Here is a 23,265-nt window from a genome sequence, read left to right as displayed (position 1 = left end):
GAATAAGGGAAAAACATTCGGCAACATCAGAAGCAGAAGCGTCGCGATCTGGCAACATTGAAACAAGTTTCGAGAAGGACCACCTGTATCGACAGAAGGCGAGAAGAGAAAATTTACATACTGAAGTGCTAATAGTTCACGAAAATAATAATTTTCGTGAACTATTATTAGTTAAGTATGTAAAAATTTATTACATTTCCTGTTGTACGAGAGTTTTACCCAATTCTCGAACCGTGTCAGAGTAAACCCGTGCTATAAAAATACCGTGTTATACGGGGGATGGTACCAATTCTCGACCGTGTTAGAGTGAATCCGTGCTATAGAAGTGCCGTGTTATACGGGGGTTACCTGTATATCAAATACTTTAATGGATTTTTTTAACTCCCGTCAACTATACAGAACTATCGTAAAAACATACCAGTAAATTCTTATCGGTTGGGTTAAATTATAAATCTACTCGTTATTCACGTAATCGGCCAAATATCTAGCGGGCGGGCGGCTAACGGCCCGGAACCGATCCCGGATAGAATTGGAAGCGTTAAGAGAGCCTTTTTTAGCAAGCCTATTATAGGTTCGGCCATACCCCGATGAGTCGGCCGGATGATGAGTGTTGGGGCCAGGGCCGGATTAACCCACTTTAGAGCTTTAGACATTTTCTTCTTATCGGGCCTCCCTCTCCCACAAGAAAAAGAGCGCACAAAAAATATAAAACAATAAATAAAACAAAACTATATAATGTGAAAAACTAATTTATTTTATATTTTTACAATATAATTCAGTGTATTATTATCTTTATTAGTAATAGGAATTTATTATTGATATGAATTAATTATTTAAACCACCGCTGCTGCTACTGAAAAAGTGGGCAGTCTCTGTCGGCGTATCGAGCGCCAGCTGTGCAATTAATTATTTATCATTGCTATGCATGCTAACTATTTAGTATGACCCAATGCCTGCATCGGGCCGTTAAACTGGCTATAATATCATATAATATAATAGAAAGACTAGAAGTACGAAATAATCTAATAATATTAACCTTTGTTATTTTTTGCCCGGGCAACGCCGGGCTAATCATCTTGTAATTAATATTATTCTTATCGCTATAAAAAAAATTCTGAATACTTTCATAAAAAGAATCATAAGAATACAGTTTCTTTAGATTTTATAATTCACAATAACCATATAAAAAGCAATATATTTTNAGGGATAGGTGTTGGGGCCAGGGCCGGATTAACCCACTTTAGAGCTTTAGACATTTTCTTCTTATCGGGCCTCCCTCTCCCACAAGAAAAAGAGCGCACAAAAAATATAAAACAATAAATAAAACAAAACTATATAATGTGAAAAACTAATTTATTTTATATTTTTACAATATAATTCAGTGTATTATTATCTTTATTAGTAATAGGAATTTATTATTGATATGAATTAATTATTTAAACCACCGCTGCTGCTACTGAAAAAGTGGGCAGTCTCTGTCGGCGTATCGAGCGCCAGCTGTGCAATTAATTATTTATCATTGCTATGCATGCTAACTATTTAGTATGACCCAATGCCTGCATCGGGCCGTTAAACTGGCTATAATATCATATAATATAATAGAAAGACTAGAAGTACGAAATAATCTAATAATATTAACCTTTGTTATTTTTTGCCCGGGCAACGCCGGGCTAATCATCTTGTAATTAATATTATTCTTATCGCTATAAAAAAAATTCTGAATACTTTCATAAAAAGAATCATAAGAATACAGTTTCTTTAGATTTTATAATTCACAATAACCATATAAAAAGCAATATATTTTTGTTTATTTGTTTATGATATACAATTGTCCAACAGAAAAGTAAACTATCTTATTTACAAATCTATTCAAAATAGACAGTTTGACCTGGCCCTTCTAAAAACCGGGCCCTAGACATTTCTCTCATTTGTCTATGCGATGATCCGGCCAAGGTTGGGGCCTGACATATCCAAACGGACCACCCCCGAAAAATTTTTGGATATTTCGACATGTCCTTTTTCAATACTCCCAAGAGCGGCCGGATGGCTTGCGGTCAAGATGATATCCTACCACTTTGGGGGACCCGGGATCGAATCCGGACGGGTCGAAAGTATTGGAATCAACGATGAAGTCATTGTTAAATATTATATGACATCGATACGTACAGTACAACGCAATGTATCGCGTTAATGTTTTGTAAATATTTTTCTTTTACGTAGTAAAAGGTTGGTGGCGCTGTTGACCCCTCGGGGAGCCGTTGGTGACCCCGCGTTTCTTTATGCAGCGCTCGAGAAGCGCTTTACAGCGAACACACTGAAACTGGTTTCTAATTGGCCAACACTGCTCGTGACGTCATTTTGCTACACTCTCGCTGCATAAACAAACGCGGGGTGACGGTGACCTCGTTTTACTCTCCCCCTTTCAGCGCTGTGAGTCAAGACAGTTTAATCTTTTGTGCCTTACGTCTTTTCTTGCCCCCCTTCGCCACGTGGTGGGTCCGACTCGGTGGAAGGGAGTTACGTAATTCTGGGGTGTGTAACCGTGGGTGGGAGTTTTATGGTAGGGTGTGCCTCGGGGGAGAAAAGCAGAACGGAAGTGGACAGAGAACGGTGAAGTAGGAAAGTGAGAGTGGTGGTGAAAGTGTGTAAAAAAAAGAAAAGAAAAAGACTGTGCAAGCAAGTCCGTGTGAGATTTCAGAATTTGGAACTGTTTTCTACCCAGAGTGAAGGAGAGGAAAGGATATGACAAAACCCCATTTCTGTCGGTATGTTTCTATGTATTCATGTTAAGTGTGCTTGATCAGGTTATTGTCGAGAGATTTTTGTTAACGTTACGCGATATACTAGATTTGTCGGACTCATTATTTTTCCTGTGTCTCATCTTTGTTTTAGGAGTGCTGTATGCTCCCAAGTATATTAAAGGAATATTTTGTAGATTTTGATAGTTGTCTTTGTCCAGTCCCCATCGAGTCCAGTGGATTTCCCCCTGATAAGCGTCTGCTCCACCAAGCACGCTTGTTATAAATTCTCCCCTTGTAGAAGCACTTAAGAGCAACTTTTATATCGAACCCGTCACCCCGAAACACGAGATTAACTTTTATACCGACGGCTCAAAGACCAACACTGAAGTGGGGGCTTCGGTGGTCCCGGCGGACCCCCAAAGGATGCTGCACTGGCAGGCAGCTTATAGCTTAAAGCCTCATTGCTCCATTGCGCAGACGGAGTCGTACGCGATCCTCCGCGCCCTTCGGTTTATCAAGGATAATACGGACAAGTTCAAGAAGATGGCCATCAACATTATTAGTGACAGTCGGACAGCCCTACATCAACTTAGGAAAGAAAACAGAAAATTGCCCATTGTGGAAGAAAGCCTGCAACTAATCAGTGACATTAACAGGTGCTCGGTCCTGAATTTCTTCTGAGTTCGGGGGCACTCAGGGGTGCCGGGGAATGACCGGGCCGACCTGGTCGCCAGGAAGGCTAACCGGATTGCCAGCAGCCACAGTTATGCGGCAATTCCCGTCTCTCACGTCTGGTCGGCCATCCACAAGGCCCTCATCAGCAATGTTCCATCTAAGCTGCGCGGCCGCGCACTGCTCAAATTGTTGCCGCGCACGAGAATTTACGTGCCGCGCAGGCGAGCATGCACACACTGATTTGAATTGTTGTTTACTTATTTCTCATTCTGTCTGCAAGATGATTATTGCTGCGTATATTTCGATTAAATACATTAAATCATTGACAAGAGATAATATTTCGTATAAAAGTATGTTTTAAAATGAATTTTAATCTCTACTAATCTCTACTACTACATTTTCCTATAAAAATTAATTATTTTAATTTTTATAGGAAAAAATAAGATTTTATATATATTCTCAGAAAAATTTTTTGCTCAATCTGCTTAGCAGAAAGTTTTTTGCTCAGAGAAGTATATGTTCTGCTCATCTACAAAAGAAATTAGAGGGAACATTGGTGACCAGAGATGCCACTCACTACGCACTCTGCACTCCGACTACGTAAACAGCCGTCTTTCGTGCTCTTCGATGATACACAGAGGTGTCGTGGCTTCTTTCACTTCTGCAACCTATGGCGTGGAACGCACAAACGAGTGCTTCCGGTTTGCCAACAGCCGAGGGTCTGTCTAAAAATGTTTGAATGAAAAAGCCAGTTGCACGCTGGTATATAGAGACGACATGCGTTTTTGACGTGGAACTCGAACAGGCTGGAAGTAAGTTCATCAGAATGCTGAACTTATAAATTGATTTTCACGAGACGTTTCTAATCTGGTGGCGTTGAAGGGCACAAAACGTGTATGGTAGCCAGGCGTGTGCCGAACTACATCATTTGCACAGTGGAAGGATTTTATTTCATCTGTCATAGTGAAGACTAATTAATAATTAGTGTTTTTAATCTGCCAAAGTTGAAAAATGGTAAAGCATTTAAAAAATCCTACAGGAAAGACATTATTGGATATAGTATGGTGAAATGTGGCATAACAATNTATGTATGTACGTCTTTTGTATGTCTGTTTTACTTTAAATAATTGCGGCGCCAGGCGCTCATGACTCCCTTCACCAACTTTCCTATCTACTTTACATTTCCCCTTACCTCCTACTCTCTCCTCACCCTTTCCCTTTGTCCTTCCTCCCGTGCAATACCGCCGAGTAGCACGGGCTTCACCCCCTTTCACTAACGATGTAACGATGTAGAAGCACTTAAGCCAGTTACGCGAGTCTAACCAGTTTTTATTAATCTCCGAAAAGAAACATCCAGTCTAACAGAAAGATTCCCAGGAATTTTTCGGGGATCCGTTCGGATATGTCGGGCCTGTCCTTCACCACCCGGCAGCCCCATTGTGGGCTTGGCCGAACCCATATGGGCTTGCAAACAGAGGCCCTCTTAGTGCCAAAAGGGCGGAAAGAGTTAATATATATATATATATCCAGTTCTCACTTATGGATCAGAAACTTGGACTCTTAGAAAATCAGAGATCCAAAGACTACAGACTACCCAAAGGAACATGCTTGGCATAACGAGGAGAGATCAGATACGTATAACATGGATCAGGAAAATGACAGGAGTTACCGATATCATCGCTAGAGTAAAATCCCTCAAGTGGCAGTGGGCTGGACATATTGCAGGAAGAACTGACCATCGTTGGACATCTGAAGTTCTTGACTGGATACCAAGAGATCGGAAACGACCAAGAAGACGTCCTCACACTCGGTGGGTTGATGAGATCAAGAGGCATCTTGGCACAACATGGAAGCGAAGTGCTCAAAACAAAAGATTGCGGAAGAGGCTTGGTGAGACCTTCATCCTGCAGTGGATTGATAACGGTTGATGATGATGATGATATATATATATATTCCCAAGAGCGGAAAGCTGTCGTCTTAACCGCTCGACCACTCCGCAGTAGAATAAGAATCGGTAATTAAAAGTTTATATTAGATATTTTTCGATTTAATGTTACCTTTATGTTAAGAAAATTAATTGTTATATAAATTTTTAAAATAATATGTCTATTTTAGAAAGTTTTCAAACAAAATTTTCAGTGGCGCCATCGAAGGATTACAGTTGCGTATAGAGAATTAGTTAATGTTTACATTCGCAGAGGGCGCATGAGGCGCGGCATTTAAAAACGTTAACCTTGAGACGATTTCTTTGCAAATAAAACAAACAAGATGGATTTTGTGATGCACGTGAGATTTGTAATATTTCTGCTCCTATTTAACAGATCCGAATGCTTCCTGGACTGGCTATTTGGAGCGGAAATTCGCGAAGAAGATAAGAAAAAAGAAGGAAGCGAAGTGGGTGCTGTTGTCAACATTCCCTTTGAACTGACCGTTGCCGATGAGAAATTTTTAGCAGAAGCTCAAGAATATGGACTACAAACATCAGAATTAGATGCCTGCTATCATAAGGTAACGTCGACTGGTGTTTATTAGAGTAACGGTTCTTGAAAAAAACGTGTTGCTATGTTTAGATCCTAAGCAATAAACATTAGTTATTTGGGTTAGACTAAAGCAATAGGTCTCCAGCTAAAAAATCGTCTTAGCCTTAATAATAACGAATACAGATAGATACAGTATATCTAGATGTAATTTGATACGCTGAAATTACTTACAATCAACCGTTTAAAAGTTACGAATGAATTTTTTAATTGTGGTTATTTGTTTCGTTTATTAAGAATCACGCACGCATTCATCGATATTAACAAAATGCATTACTTTAATTCACCACAATACATTTCATTTACGAGAAAAAGCGACATTAAGAGTGGTAAAATGGTGTCGTTAACTCGTGAACACGACAAGTTACGATAATCGTGTAGGAACACGACTGATGAAGGGAAACTTTCCTTAACAAAACAAGTGGGAACGTGTCGAGAAAAACGTCATCGTGACGTCACTTCAAGAATTCCCCGGGCCAACGAGAAAGACCAACCCGTCCGCGTAGAGATTACGAGATGGTCACGTGGCCAACTTAGTCTATGAAATGGAAAACGTGTTTGCTTGGGTTTATATACAGTACGTATACAGTATATATAATAAATTTATTTTTAATAATGTTTAATTTAAAAACTTATGTATGAAAATTCTGCTATGAATATAAATGCAATTATAAAAATAATGCAATATAGATTTTTAAAATATTTTTATTGAAATTTCTTACATTCTTATCTATATATTTTACATACATTAAAACATCTTAGTAGAGGAAATTAATCTTCATACCGTTAGCAATGAATAAAAGAAGAAATTAATACAAAAAGTGATTTACATAATACAAGAAGTATTATATTGAAAATATACATAAAATTTTTATACAGGTGATATTTTTCTACATTTTTATAGATTATATGTTGACGGAAGTAAAAGGTAATTAGACATTAGAAAGTAAGGGATAAAATGATTAAAAAATATAAAGTAATAGAATATTTATTTTTCTTGAGAATGATTTTTAGATTTATCATTTTGAAGTTTCACATAATTATTTGTTATAATTTCACAAGCAATTTTACATTTTTTTTTTTTTTGTAAACAGTTTGAAGATAGGATCTGAATATATATGATACTGCCAAAATAAGTGTGTATCCATTGTATCTTTTATTTTCATTTGAAGCAGCTGACATCTCTCATCATCATGATTAGTTATACATTCAATTTCTTTGATAGTTTTATCCACTTTCATAACTAATAAGTTCATTTTCAATAAAATTAAACGGGTCATCTAAAATACAGTAGAGTCCCGAAAACTCGGCCTAATGTGGACCGAAGGGTGGCCGAGTTTGTGAAAATGTCGGGTTATTGGGAATGGGGTTAAAAAAGAATGAGTACGAGTGTTTCCTCAGAAAATACTGTACTGTACTTGTATGTTTTTTCTCTCCTCCTCCCCCCTTTTTCCCCGGGCTATACATATTGGTAAGGCCATCTCTTTCATAACTGTCAACTGTATGTCTTGTTTGCTTGAGAATACAACAGAGAATAAACTGCCCAAATACCCTTAAACAAAGGAAAAGTACGTACTTTATGAAGGCACAGAGCCTTTACTACATGAAAATGAAAATTAATGAATACACAGTGTACAGTAATTTACCTGATAAGACAGACCTCAGAAAAATACTTTGAGGCATAAAGCTGTCTATAATGAAAATTAACTAGCCGACTTCTTTACAAAAACTAGCTACTTTTTTTTAAAGAAATGCGTAATGTCTTGTCTTCCGCAATGCACTCTGCATTTTGCTGCTTCGTCACGAAGACGATGAAGGAACAGTAAGTCCATTACCGACGCACCTTGTTATTCAAAATACTGAAGGGTGGTTTCGACAGCCTTTAGTCCCTCACTATGTGATATTTTAGGAGCTTGTACAGTGGAGTTCTCAACGTCAATGTCTTCATCATTTTCTGGCATTTTTTCATTAATTGTGACAGCAGCAATAATTTCTGCATTGGACATAATGTCTTGCTCGATATCGTTCTGGAACCACTGTTTGACGTCATTTTCATCGGCTTCTGCACATCCAGGAATTCTTTTCAGGAGGTCGAGTAAGTTTACATTTTCTGCGTCATCATGTTCAACGAACTCATTTTCCTCGTTATCTAGGAGTTTTCACCAGGAACGAACTACTGTTAATGACTCTAACTTGCTCCAGGCATCCGCCGCCCAGCCAACAACATCCAATAGGTTAATTTTCTTTAAGTTCTGGATAAGACCTTGACTATCATCATTTGCGGAACGAAGGTAGGATAACAGCTTGCACCGAGTTATCCGGACTGCCGGGTTATTGAGTGCTGAGTTTTCGGGACTCTACTGTAGTATGATTTTTTTAAAACATGCAATTTTTGCAGTATCTTTTGTAAACATATTATTTTATTATTCATATTAATTTTATATTGTAAAGTATTGATATTATTAATTACAGTTGAGCCATTTATAAAAGGGGCTTTGTTTTCACTTAAATCAATTAAACATATAAATATTCTATTTCTCTTATTAATTAAAATTCATCTTTTATCAAAATAATTCTTTTGGTAATAGCTACAAATGTCTTCCAATAAATTTACCTCTTGTTTCCATGTAGCTCTTATATGACATCAAAATTTCTTGAAGTGTTCTTTTCATATTTTCTTCTTCAACATAAGAGTAGTCTTGGTTTTGTTCCACTTGAGTTTTCACTTAAATATTTTGGTAGCTAGGAAATATTGCTGGTACAGCATTTGACTTTAACTTTGGTATTTTTTACAAGTACAGTGGACACCCATATAACGCGCTCCCTTATAATGCACCAAAAATTCTGCGACTAGAACTTGTACAGCACGATAAACAGTTCTGTATAACACAAGATAAATTTAATGTTTTCACATAGTCTCAGATTTTTTATTTAGAAAAGCAAAAATATACACTTAACCAGTTTTTTATATATGAACAGTGAAGCCAGCAGTTTATAAAAGAATAAGAGTTTATAAAAAGAATAATAATACATATACACATTTGAAGATATAAGAGAAAAATAATTTTATTCAACTTTTAATTTAAATTAAATTATTTCATTATTTGACATTTATTCACTATCAGAAGTAGCAACCAATAAGTTATGATGACGCTGTCTTTTTAATATTGGTTGTTCAGATTCATTGGTTGAATAGTCAATAGTTTTGTCTTTATTGTTATGGTTATTTACAAACAATTCTTTCTTCAGATCATTTTTAGATTTAAAATATGGGGATAGACAATCATTAAATTTTCTTTTAAATTTCATAAAGTGCTTTTTTGACAGGTCTATTTTCATAAAATGTGTTTCTAGCATTTTGGCTATTTCTAACCCTTTATTTATATCTTCTAAATTTAAGGGTTGCTCTGGTTCATTAAAAGTCTGGAATGAGTTTTCCTTATCATTAATAGAATGAGAACAATTTGCTAATTCATTAATTCTGTTTCATCAATATCTTTATTGTAATTAATTAATTCAGTAATATCTGTTTCATTCATATCCAAAATCTCTCTCCACAATAATATTTCAAACTGAATCATCTCACTAGCAATATGCGATAACAGTTAAGATGTAGAGACATGTTTGAACTTGCATAAATTGGTCTGATATTGTATGTCACCTATAACGCGATTTCCTGCAGTGTGGAATGTATCTCCTGCATTGTATGGGAGTTTACTGTATTCCTTTACTTCACCTTTCACTACACACTTATCTTTTCTGATAGCCTCTTCTACAAAATGCTTGATGCATACAATAGGATTCTTTACTCCACTAAAATCTGTAGGAAGTTTCTTCAATTACCCTGCTCATAATACATCTTTTGGAAGACCAAAAGTGGTAAGTTTCTTTCTCATTTCTACAGTTGAATTTACAACCAGCCACTTTATAGCACTTGGATGTTTTTTTGTTAATACATATTGTAAGGAACCAAGTCCGAGCGTTATTTTTAGCTACTTTTATTTTTGCTTTTATTCTATTTTTGTTTGGGGCTTGTTTTGTTAGGATGAAGGTTTCCTCACCATTCACCTTAGAAACTTCAAAATAGAAGAGAAACCAACTCACTGATGAGAGAAAAGCGCCGTAGGAAAAACTTGCAAACACTTGTGCTCCCGAGTGGAAAAAAGTAACTCCGCACCGAGAAAAGGGGGGAGACCCCACAAGCATAACCTAGAACCTTGCTAAACCTTAAAGAATAAAAACATCCCGAAAATTGTCAAAAAGAATAATGTAAAAAGTTAGCGAGTATTGTTGGAAAATAGGCTGCCAGACAAATAGAAAAAGTTTATTGTTAGCAAATAAGTATGTAAATGAGGGGAGTGATTGCATTCAGAGTTGTGACGTCACCTCACAGTATAAAGTCCGAATCTCAAGTGAAGATGGACGAGGTGAGCTTCTGTTATCAACGAGCTTGGTGAGCTTCGTAGCAGCAAACGAAAGAGAGGTGTTCGATAGGATAAAATAGTTCCAAGGTGCTTTTGAAGTTATTTGATTTGTGGATCGAAGATTAGAGAAAGTCTTGAGAGTTGAGGAAAAGGGTTCCTAGTATATTGAGGTGACGATTAGGATCTTTAATTCATAAGAATTATTGTACATAAGTTAAGTCTTTGAATTTTGTCGAAACCCAAAGGGGAATAGAGTTAAGTTAGAAAATAGATTGATTGAGTTTTGTCGGGTTGATTCTTATTGATTTTCATTGAATAAATTGTTATTTGATTTTTACTAAATTTTGTATATAGTTATTACTAGAAATTTTATTAAATATTGGATTGTTTTTGACAAACTTTGTCATTATTTAATTCGGTGCATGCTTAAAGTCCAGGCCTGGCACACTAACGCGAATCCATGTAAAGTACCTGTTAGGGAACGGCTATTTCTGGCACACAGTCGTGTCGATAATCGTTGGAAAAGTCGGAAAAATAATATAGTACTTTACAATATAATTACTCTCTTGATATTCTGAAAAATTAAAATCATTATTTTATGTAGTCTTCATATTATTTTATTACAAATTATTGAGATACTATTTCTAATGAANCAACCGGTTACTTCACAGCACTGAACATTTTTGTTAATAATTTACATATAATTATTCTCTCGATGTTCTGAAAAAACGAAATCATAGTTTCATGTAATCTTCATATTATTTTATTACAAATTATTGAGATACTATTTCTAATGAACTATTACTTTCAATACTTTTTTACAAATAAAATAAATATTATGTTTAAAGCTCTAAATTTTATTATTTCAAAACAGGTTTTAAAAAATCATGGTTAAAATGGCAATTTATAGAGTATATATTTTTTTTATATTTTGGTAAATTAAGTATAAATGATAACCTAAAGTAGAAGTTATGTTTAGATATAGGAGTCTCTATGCACAAGATAACTAAAAGTAACTTCTACTTTCCAATGTATATTATTATTCTAAGACTGAAGTTCTACATGAAATTTCAGCACATTTTTTGGATCAAAAGAAAAATGTTTTGCTGTTTTACATTATAAGTTAATTTTAAGATCAATTATACTAGAGGAATTATATAAAATATGATACATATCATACAATTGCACCACTTCTTTTTGACAGCAGTTGTTTTTCCATACTGTGCTTCCTATCTACACTAAATTTCAGTTGGTTGAAAATCATCTTCATGTGAAATTTTATGATACTGCTCTTTTGTGTTTGTTAGAAACATTATCCAACATATGCTTGATTAGCTATATGCATTTGCCAAAAGATAGTATTCATTCTTCGCTGGGAGAGAAAGGCAGTGTCTCCACAACAGCAGGTTGTGGAGACACTGTATATTATAATTAGACAACTGTGACATAAGTAACACCAAAATAAGCAAGTCAATTTTGAACTGTCTTCATAGATGTTTGGTTATTAAAAGTCAAGCTATGCTTGTTTCTTTATAAATAACTACTGTAATTTAAACATTTTGCTTTAGAAATTTATATTTTGATATTAATATATAAATTATTTATACTTTTTTTTTCTAGGTCATAATTAAAATCAAATCATGTCAAAATATGAATGAAGAAGATATTGGAAAACTTAGTGTAAGACTATTGAATTGTCAATCTGCTATTGAAGGCAGAACTATTTTTCCCTGCACTGATAAAATGGTATTTTTAAAAGTTATTTTTTCATATAATAGGAAATGTTAATTTTCTTTTAAAAAATAAAATTATGAATATTGTAGCATATTTTTAATTATTTTTGTTTTAAAAAAATAGTATATAAAGCAACTTACCCAAAATCTTAATTTTAAATTATTTATGTACAGCAAAAAAAATAATTATTGAGTTAAGTTATAGGGTACATTGCCTGGTAAGATGGTTTTAATACACCTGGATAAACAAGTAAATGACATAATTTATTTTAAATGAAACANGAATAGAGTTAAGTTAGAAAATAGATTGATTGAGTTTTGTCGGGTTGATTCTTATTGATTTTCATTGAATAAATTGTTATTTGATTTTTACTAAATTTTGTATATAGTTATTACTAGAAATTTTATTAAATATTGGATTGTTTTTGACAAACTTTGTCATTATTTAATTCGGTGCATGCTTAAAGTCCAGGCCTGGCACACTAACGCGAATCCATGTAAAGTACCTGTTAGGGAACGGCTATTTCTGGCACACAGTCGTGTCGATAATCGTTGGAAAAGTCGGAAAAATAATATAGTACTTTACAATATAATTACTCTCTTGATATTCTGAAAAATTAAAATCATTATTTTATGTAGTCTTCATATTATTTTATTACAAATTATTGAGATACTATTTCTAATGAACTATTACTTTCAATACTTTTTTACAAATAAAATAAATATTATGTTTAAAGCTCTAAATTTTATTATTTCAAAACAGGTTTTAAAAAATCATGGTTAAAATGGCAATTTATAGAGTATATATTTTTTTTATATTTTGGTAAATTAAGTATAAATGATAACCTAAAGTAGAAGTTATGTTTAGATATAGGAGTCTCTATGCACAAGATAACTAAAAGTAACTTCTACTTTCCAATGTATATTATTATTCTAAGACTGAAGTTCTACATGAAATTTCAGCACATTTTTTGGATCAAAAGAAAAATGTTTTGCTGTTTTACATTATAAGTTAATTTTAAGATCAATTATACTAGAGGAATTATATAAAATATGATACATATCATACAATTGCACCACTTCTTTTTGACAGCAGTTGTTTTTCCATACTGTGCTTCCTATCTACACTAAATTTCAGTTGGTTGAAAATCATCTTCATGTGAAATTTTATGATACTGCTCTTTTGTGTTTGTTAGAAACATTATCCAACATATGCTTGATTAGCTATATGCATTTGCCAAAAGATAGTATTCATTCTTCGCTGGGAGAGAAAGGCAGTGTCTCCACAACAGCAGGTTGTGGAGACACTGTATATTATAATTAGACAACTGTGACATAAGTAACACCAAAATAAGCAAGTCAATTTTGAACTGTCTTCATAGATGTTTGGTTATTAAAAGTCAAGCTATGCTTGTTTCTTTATAAATAACTACTGTAATTTAAACATTTTGCTTTAGAAATTTATATTTTGATATTAATATATAAATTATTTATACTTTTTTTTTCTAGGTCATAATTAAAATCAAATCATGTCAAAATATGAATGAAGAAGATATTGGAAAACTTAGTGTAAGACTATTGAATTGTCAATCTGCTATTGAAGGCAGAACTATTTTTCCCTGCACTGATAAAATGGTATTTTTAAAAGTTATTTTTTCATATAATAGGAAATGTTAATTTTCTTTTAAAAAATAAAATTATGAATATTGTAGCATATTTTTAATTATTTTTGTTTTAAAAAAATAGTATATAAAGCAACTTACCCAAAATCTTAATTTTAAATTATTTATGTACAGCAAAAAAAATAATTATTGAGTTAAGTTATAGGGTACATTGCCTGGTAAGATGGTTTTAATACACCTGGATAAACAAGTAAATGACATAATTTATTTTAAATGAAACAAGCTATGTCATTGGCTTGCTTATCCAACTGTATTAAAGCTTTTTTACCACGTGCCTGATAAAGCAGCTATTGTCTCGACAGTAAATGAACAAAGCTGCATTACTATAATATCTTTGTATATTCTGTATATTCCTTTGCCATGGAAAGAGCAACTGATAGAGATTCTGAGTCTTTATGATTAATACTTCCATTTTTCAATGTGGTCTTGAATATTTCCAATGTTCTTAGAACTCTTAGACTTTTTTTTTATCATTCTTGCTTCATTTAGATTTGCAAACTTCCCAGGCTCTGTTGCATATTGAGCTAAAATAATTTGGCTTGTAGAACACTTTAGTATTAATATATCCATACAATTGCATTACTTTTTTTTGACAACAGTTGTTTTTCCATACTGTGCTTCCTATCTGCACTAAATTTCAGTTGGTTTAAAATCATCTTTATGTGAAATTTTATGATACTGCTCTTTTGTGTTTGTTAGAAACATTATCCAACGTATGCTTGATGAGCTATATGCATTTGTCAAAAGATAGTATTCATTCTTCACTGGGAGAAAAAGGCAGTGTCTCCACAACATTATCCAACATATTTTGAAGAGTCATATTTATATCCAGGAAGTGTTCTTCATTATGGTTGTATTTTTTTTTATTCAGCGAAAATGTAGCGTAAATGAAGTTATAAGCAGCAACCATTACATGTCACTGCACAGTATTTTACAAATGGTTGTTGCTGAAGCAAAATGGCACAGTCACTTGTTCACTAATTTCTGTTTTAGAAAGCAATGTATTATTTAAAGAATTACAACACAATAAAAAAACAATTATAAAAATTTAATGATCAACATTGCTGCCTTATGTAAAGGTTTCTTCTCACCAGGTACTGGATCAATGTATATAAAAATCAATTCACAATAAACCTTTGACCAGTAAAATATTTATTTGAAAAACAAACGTTTTTGACCGTATTCTTCGGCTGTAAGCACAACGGCTTTTCGAATCTCGAAACGTTTAACCTGAAGAAGGCCAAAGAATACAGTCGAAAACGTTTGTTTTTCAAATAAATATTTTACTGGTCAAAGGTTTATTGTGAATTGATTTTTATCAACATTGCTGTTTCAAATGAATGCAAAAAAATCTAAGCAATAGAAGATAAGAAATTACATTGAAGTGATAGTACTTTCATATTCTATGGATGACTTCAAGTCTCATTTTAGACTCACATAAACTTCAACAGAAGTAAATTTTTAACTTAGAATAAGCTAAATTTTCTATTAATTTCTAAATTAACTGATGATGCATTTATTTTTTATAGAAAATTATAAAATTAATAAATTTAAAGAGAGAAATCAACATAAAAAAAGGGCGACCTCTTATTTCAGCTACAAAGTAAGTATTATTAAGTATTTGGATTCTTGCTAATCAAGAGTCATTTAGAAGTAGTGGAGATAGGTTTGATGTAAATAATGGTCATGCACATACAATCTTTATTGACTTCCGTGAAAAAATGTGTTGTATGATTGGCAAGTTTGTTAGATGGCCAATTGATAACTTGGAAAGAACAGTAGTGAATTTGAAGAATTATATGTACTGTTTCGTTGCCTGGGATAATTGGGTGTGTTGTTGGAACACACACAAAATAAAATAATCAAACCACCTTACTATTTCCAGCAACGTATTTAATAAATTAAAAACGTTTTCGACTATATTTAATAGTCTTCATCAGTTACGAACTTTAAAACGGAAAACGAACGTAAAATAGAATGTAAGCTATACAATTACTATACAAATACAAAAACTGATGAAGACTATTAAATATAGTCGAAAACGTTTTTAATTTATTAAATACATTGCTGGAAATAGTAAGGTGGTTTGATTATTTTATTTTAATTACATTCCAGTAAGTTATTTTATTTTATTGGAACACACACAAATATAAATGCTTCAAAGGAAGACAGCCAGAGTTATTACAACAGGAAAGGAAGCCACTCTATTCTGTTACAAATAATCTGTGATTCTGAAATGCAAATTATTGATGCATTTGTTGGTTGGCGTGGTAGTGCTAATGAATCTTGGGTTTGGCAGCAGTCCTATTTATGCTGTTTTTTAATGAATCTTCAACATATTTAGGAGATAACTATTATTTAATTGGAGATTCAGCATATCCATTGGATACATTTTTAATTATACCTTATAAATATTATGTCGATACTCTCGACGCATACCAATTTGACCCACTAGAGGGACCTACCCAATAACCAAACAAAAGGTTTTATGACCCTTTGTCTTAACCTGTTCCTTTGTTAGAACTACTGACTGTCGACACGTGCGGACGTTCGTCCTACTGCTATGTAAAGACTTTTGTACATTAATTCATATATTAAAGGAAGATACCTTAACCAGTTTAATATGTTTTCATCTGAGTGTCTCTCCACTGATTCTGAATTAACCACATATTAAGGTAATCTTATTGCCAAACAAAAAAATTTTAACAGAAAACAGTTCTATCAGAGTTGAGGTAGAGCAAACCATAGGTCTATTAAAAGGGTGATTTTGTTGACTGAAATACCTGGATATGGAAAACATTTTGTCGATGACATCATATATATTAGATAATTTATGCATTAATCAAGGTGACATTGACTGTACAGATGATGCATTTGTTGATGATTATAATGAACCTGCAGAAAACCCAATTACAAGAAATCATATAGCTGTGGAAGTAAAACATAATCAGTTAGTAGATCTACTGATGCAGAATTGAACTGTGTTTATTAAAGATATAATTTACAATTGTCTTGTAGATAAATTAATAAATGTAGAGAACAGTTTTATACAATTTGTTGTCAGTGTCATTAATAAGATGTTTATCACAAATACACTCATCTATCAATTGAAGGGCTGGCTCCCTTTAGAAACATCACAATCAACAAATGTCTTTTTTTTCCAAGAAGCAAAAGATTGTTTGATGCTTTTTCTATGTTCATATTTAGAAAATTTGCTTATTTTTTACTGATTTTGGTAAGATTTTTACGCAACTCCACAGCCCTGGCACGGCTGTGGAGTCGGAGTCAGAGTCATGGAGTTTAGGTGTTTTAGCCGGAGTCGGATGGTAAGGAAAAGTCGGAGTTGGAGTCGGTAGATTTTTACACAACTCCACAGCCCTGATAAATACATATCCAACAGCATCCTACATAATTTTTAAAAGGCATTTTCCTACATTTATTTAGAACAAAAACTTTGTAAATATAAAAATAATGATCATCTTCAAACTTTCATTGATTCTAGAAACTAATTTACTGTAAGCTTCTATGAAGGATGTGTTAACACATGGATATTTATGTAATTTTTAAATTAATTAAAAAAATTTTTTTTTAGTTTACATAAAAGTGGTACATTTATTTCTAGTTTACTGAAGTATACTTTCCTTTTATGTTTTATGATTTTTAAATTAACACAGAATGGAGACTTTTCATTGATTCATCTAAGATCAGTCTTAAGGCTGTGCTTTTACACAATGGAAACAAATTTCCTTCTGTGCCATTAATTTATTGAACTAAAATGAAAGAAACCTATGAAAATATGAAACTCTTACTTGAAAAAATTCATTAGCACATGTACAATTGGATCATATGTCATGATTTAAAAGACATTGCATTATTAATGGGTTTGTAGCTTGGCTATACTAAATTTTGTTTCTTGTGTGAGTGGAACAACAGAGACAAGAAAAATCATTACATCAAGAAGGAATGGTCAAAATGTGAATGTTTATTCTTGGCCAAAAAAATATTGTTAATATCTCATTAGTCAGTGCTGACATGATTCTTCTACCTCCACTTCACATAAAGTTAGGACTTTTCAAAAATTTTGTCAAGGCAATGAATGTAAACAATGCTGGATTTCATTATTTGAAGGAAAAATTTCCTCGTATAAGTGATGCTAAGTCAAAGCTGGAGTTTTCATGGACCCACAAATAAGAACTTTAATTAAAGATGATGAATTTGAAAGCTTGTTAAGTGCAGTTGAAAAGTCAGCATGGAAATCATTCAAAGATGTTGCACAAAATTTCTTGGATAGCTCCAAATTACTGCAAAATTGTAAATGAGCTCTTACAATCTTACAAAGATAAGAATGTAATATGTTTCTCAGAATGCATTTCTTGGATTTCCACCTGGATTTCTTTCCCGACAATCTTGGTGCTGTCAGTGCTGAACATGAGGAGCGTTTCCATCAAGACATCTCTATCATGGAAAGGAGCTACCAGGGCCAGTGGAATTCAAGAATGCTTGCTGATTACTGTTGGACACTCAAGAGGGATTTTCCAAATGCAAAACATAGCAGAAGCTCCACATCTCACCATTTTAGACAAGATAAATAAATAAGTGTATGCATGTTGTCTAAATAAATATATTTTATATTTAAACTGGTTGTCACAAAAAACCAGATGTGATGGAGAAAAACTGTTTATATATTTAAAAACAGCATAAAAAATTCTATTAGGATCAGGTATTTTCATTTGTGTGTCAAAAAAAAAGTTTTCATTTTGTTTCCCAGTATAATTGAGTCGAAAAAACTGTCAACATGACCTTGATATTGCTGCGGGCCTGCCGCGCTTTTTTTGGCCTCGAGGATCGTCCCCGAAAGCCTGCTGAATCTTGCGAATGGTTTACGCTTGGGTATCACCAAGGTTTTTGGCTAAATTTGATGTAATATTGCTGCTCACGTTGTTCAGTCATTTTCCGACAAGAGCTCGCTACATGACCTCACTCATAGGCCGTCTGCCAACGACTGATGCTTCCTGCAGGCGGGAAAAAATTCAGGGCTGTGCATGACTGTCCCCTCTACAACTCCACCGAAAGAGGCCTCCCGCGCATCATTGGTTTATGCGGAAAAAATAAAAGTCCGATACTTTTTGAACAGACCTTGTACATATATGAAAGAGATATTATTAATGGTTCATTTTTATATACTTACATCGGTATCACAATTTTATTATATTATAGTTGCTTCTAGGATGCTTTAAATGAATAATAAAACATTTCACCTGTGCTTTCAATATTATCATATGAGAATAATATTTTGCAGTATCTGTCTCCAACGTTTCATCTGAAATATATATAGCATACTAGCAGATAAGCTTGGCGTTGCTTGGGCAAAAAGTAATGATAGCGAAGATTAAAATTATTACATTACAGCCAATCTTACCTGTTTTCACAGAATGCAAGAATTAGGTTCCCCTGTTTCCAGACTAATTACAAAATTTTTAGATGGGTCTAAAATTATGTTCGATTTAACGCAAAAAACCTCATCTGCGCCTGTAAATCTTGCATGTTGCTTTCTCTTAACACTTCCATTGTTGAAGCCTTAATCCTGTCCCTTTCCCTGCGGGGGGATTTTGTTAGTGTGCATTCTTGTGACATACCCTAACTGTGTACCAAATTTCAAGTTTCAACTCCTAACCATTCTGAAATGCTCACGATGACATGCTCGTATACACGTGCACCATCTATCGTAGAATAAATGTACTATGCCATGTACCTTCATGGGAGTGTATTAAACAACTTCCCAAAATTTCATGGCAATAGGATAAATGGTGTAGTAATGCATGAAGGACAGACAGACATACATTCATTTTAATATATATAGATTTTTAAAATTAAACATTTTAAATGTGCACAATGTGATTATCATTTATTTGGTATTGTCTTTCCTTAGCTGAAATCAAAAATTGATTCTGTATTTCCATTTAATTATTTCAGTATAATCTAATTAAAATTAAACAATACCAATAACGGATAAATTTTAATTTATTTCAAGAATGGGTATAAATATCAAAATATTTACCTGAACTTAATTTTATCATTGTGTTTTTGTCTATGGTAACATTAAGTTGTTTTTCTCCATAACATAAAACAACATTGAACATTTTTGATGTGAAGGCATCCATTTTGCTTTGCTAATAAAGCATAGTTCAAAGCTGCTTTGTCTTCACTTCAGAGTGGAGTGTTTGCTGTAAAGCGCTTCTTGAGCATTGAATAAAAAAACACACCCTATTGCTGCAGTGTTCTAATTTAAAATATAGACCATAGGAGTTATTTTTAAAAGCATTTAATATTTTGTTGATGTCTGGTTTTGCTTTCCATATTGTCAGAATATCATAAACATGTCTGTTGTAGAGGATAATTTCTAATGAGAACTTGCCTAAAACATCGTTTTCTAATTATTTCACTACTAATTTGCATAAGTCCTCTGAAAGGGAGCTAACCTAACCCATTGGTACACCCATATCAAAGCATGGTACAATAATCTAAACATCAATGATATAGTGAAGCAAAATCTAGCACCATGATGTACTCGTTGTCCTTTAATGTAATTTCATTTAATTTGGCAACTAATGCTTGTGGATCTTTTATTGAGAATTTATCTTTGAGGTGTGCAGCTAAAATTCTATGTTTATGTTTTTCTAGTAATATAGTAGGAGACCTCTCTTTATCAACTATGGGTCGAAGTTGCATACCTGGTTTATGTGTTTTAGCAAACACAAAGAGCCTCAGAGTGTTGGAATGTCACAATAGTTCTATGTAATTGTAATGTTTTAGCTAATTTAGCACCTCCAAAACAGTCTCCAGGTTTGCTGGCAAACCTGGAGACTGTTTTGGAGGTGCTGTAAATAGTTTTCATTGATAGTTCACATTCTGTATTTACGATGTATTCATTTAGCCGGAACAGGTACGATGCTTTTTTCATTAAATGAGGGCTCTGCTTTTGTCTGCTTTCAACAAGGTAATTTGGTGGAGCCATCTGCTGTCCATGATGTTGTTCCAAATCATTCTTTCTCTTCAAGTGTTTTGTTCTTTCTGTAGTTCAAAAAAGTTTTCCATCTAAAAAATTTTTTATGTTCTGGTTTAACAGATATCAACAATTTCTCACTTTTAGGATTATCTTGTCTGGATGTATAGTAGATGATCATTGTGCAAACATTGGATCATATTTGAGTTTCTTTCAAAAATCCGGTGGTGCATAATAAAATTAGTTATCACTTCACACCAACTTTATAATTATTGTAAAATCACTTATGTGTTGTGGCATTACCACGGTGAATTATTAAAATATAAATATAAAATGTTCATGAGCACTTTCGGTAACGTACAGTTACCATCTTCAGGTGAAATGAATACTACAGTTTTCTGTATCAAAGTTGTATGTAAGAATGCCGATTGGGGGGGAGATTTTCATTCCCTACCGTCGGGATGGTCTAAGGTCTACGCGTATGTGGGTGGCAGTTTTTACGAGGCAGCAAAAGACAAGTGTTTTACAGAGGCAAACCGTTTATTCTGGACAATAATGCTTACATAAATTCTCTCGTTGGAAAGGTCCTGTGTTGTAGGAAATTTCGATATTGATTCTGGTCTTGCGTCATCGAGGTTTTGGCGGCGATCTGGTCCAGCGTTGTAGGATTTCAGCGGCAATCTGGTCCAGCGTCATAGGGGTTTTCAGCGGCAATCTAGTACAGCGTCATAAGGGCTCCTGGACAGCATTGAACAAAAAGTTTGAAGTCTTGAAAGTCGATGCATAAAAGATGAAAGGATGCACAATAAAAACGGAGATACACGAACACGACAGAAGTCTAGTGGAAGCTTAGTGGAAGTCTTGTTGTCCTTGGAATTGGTGCTTTTGTAGGTTTTTTGAGATCCGCTTCTTGCTAATTTGATAGACCTTACATTACCATTTTCTAATTGGTCTTCCACCTGTCTCCAAGTGTAAATGGAGCTTCGCATAGTTTACGAGAAAGGTTGGCTGGAGATGGTTTATCCGACACCATCTTTTCAACTCTGATCGCATTTAATTGTTGACTATGACACCTACGCTCATTTTAATATTTTTTCTAGTTTCGTTTTACTTTCCAAACTGTGTCTTAACTTTAATATTTTAAATTTTCTTCTTTTATATCTAAAATTTTGTTTTTCCCGTTGTTCTTTATGAGCGTCGACGTCAAAGTCCGGTGTCGCCGATTTGACATTTATATAATTTGCATTCTTGATGATTGAATTTAACAAATTTTTTTTATATCTTTCCTTTTGGGGGGGGCTATGTCTGGGGCCTCAAATGTAGCACTTCTTGAAAAAGCAGTGCAGCTAAATGGAACTCCAATGTAAATCGAAATTTTCTTGCAGTTCGAAAATGTTTTGAAATGGAACGGAAAATTATAAAAATTCGCAATCTATGGTTGCTATGTGACCGTGTAGCTCTAGCAATTTGATTTGTAACGTTTAAATAAAGTAGTCCATGTTTTAGAGATTTCCAGAGTTGTGGTATTACATAGTGAAAGTGTTGAAATATATAGGTTTTCCCAAATAAAGAGTTCTTTATGACTATTGCATCTTTTCAATAGTTTTGTTTGGTCCTGTGAGGACCCAAACGGGGTCCGAAAGAAGGCAATTAACGACTTTTTGAATGAGTCAAGTTTAGTATCGCGAAAGAGCGAACTTAAAGATTGGATTTAAACAATGAACATTTTGTCTTGTTAAAAGATTTTAAACAATAGATAAAATCGAGGAAAACGAGGTTGGAGAAGAGTCGTGTTCCGATGCGACGTTGACCTCTCCCGCTCCCTTTGTTGGGTTTCGAATTGTCACCATGTGACAAGGAGAGACCAATGGAGAGACGATGAAGGTGGAAAAATTGATAAAAATGCCTTTTGGGAATTTTACGGGGTCTTGGGTTTTGGTGCGTAGTGCTACCCTGCTGGGATTTGGTGCTCATGACAGAGATACAACGTATTCTCTTTCGACGCCCTAGAAGCTGGTTTTGCCAACCCGTCACGTCCAGAATCATCGAGGTTCGACTCGCCCATCGAGGACATCTCTACATGTGCTGTGCGTGCCCCTGTGCCAATGTTCTCTGTGTCCAGCGTGCCGAAAATACCCAAGGACCAATTGAACAGTTGAACTTTTTCGTTTTTATTAGAACTGTTATAGTAGCCCATCGTTGGATAGGCTTTTGCTTGACTTATTGACTTATTGTAAGAACAATTTAAGTATATTATTAAACAGGTTCATATGGTAAACCTGTCTCGGTGAGTTATTCCATGCAACAGTATTGACCACTCGGCTGTAAAAAACACCTCACCTCTAATTGGCTGACCTGACAGTCACAAATTGGCCGGTAGTCTTGATCAAGGACTTTTCTGGCTAATTCCGTTGCTGGCCGGTTATTACGGATGTCATCCTGATGTTCTGAGATGCATGATGTTAGTGTT

The 23,265-nt window shown here is 34.0% G+C and overlaps 1 protein-coding gene across 1 annotated transcript in view; it reads left to right on the top strand.

The window, feature by feature from the left end:
* Nucleotides 1-5,622: 5,622 nt before the first annotated feature.
* The window catches only part of LOC111614285 (protein brambleberry-like), a gene marked incomplete at its 3' end in the record, with an annotated part of 37,317 nt that continues 19,674 nt past the window's right edge, over nucleotides 5,623-23,265 (top strand). The window contains exons 1-2 of the mRNA XM_023355660.1: nucleotides 5,623-5,924; nucleotides 11,998-12,123. Coding sequence (XP_023211428.1) covers nucleotides 5,685-5,924; nucleotides 11,998-12,123 — 366 coding nt within the window. The remainder of the gene's footprint in view (nucleotides 5,925-11,997; nucleotides 12,124-23,265) is intronic.

This window comes from Centruroides sculpturatus, unplaced genomic scaffold (genome assembly GCF_000671375.1).
Source record: "Centruroides sculpturatus isolate CEXI.00-Female unplaced genomic scaffold, Cexi_2.0 scaffold2077, whole genome shotgun sequence".
NCBI lineage: Eukaryota > Metazoa > Arthropoda > Arachnida > Scorpiones > Buthidae > Centruroides > Centruroides sculpturatus.
This window is presented reverse-complemented; position numbering and strand designations above follow the sequence as displayed.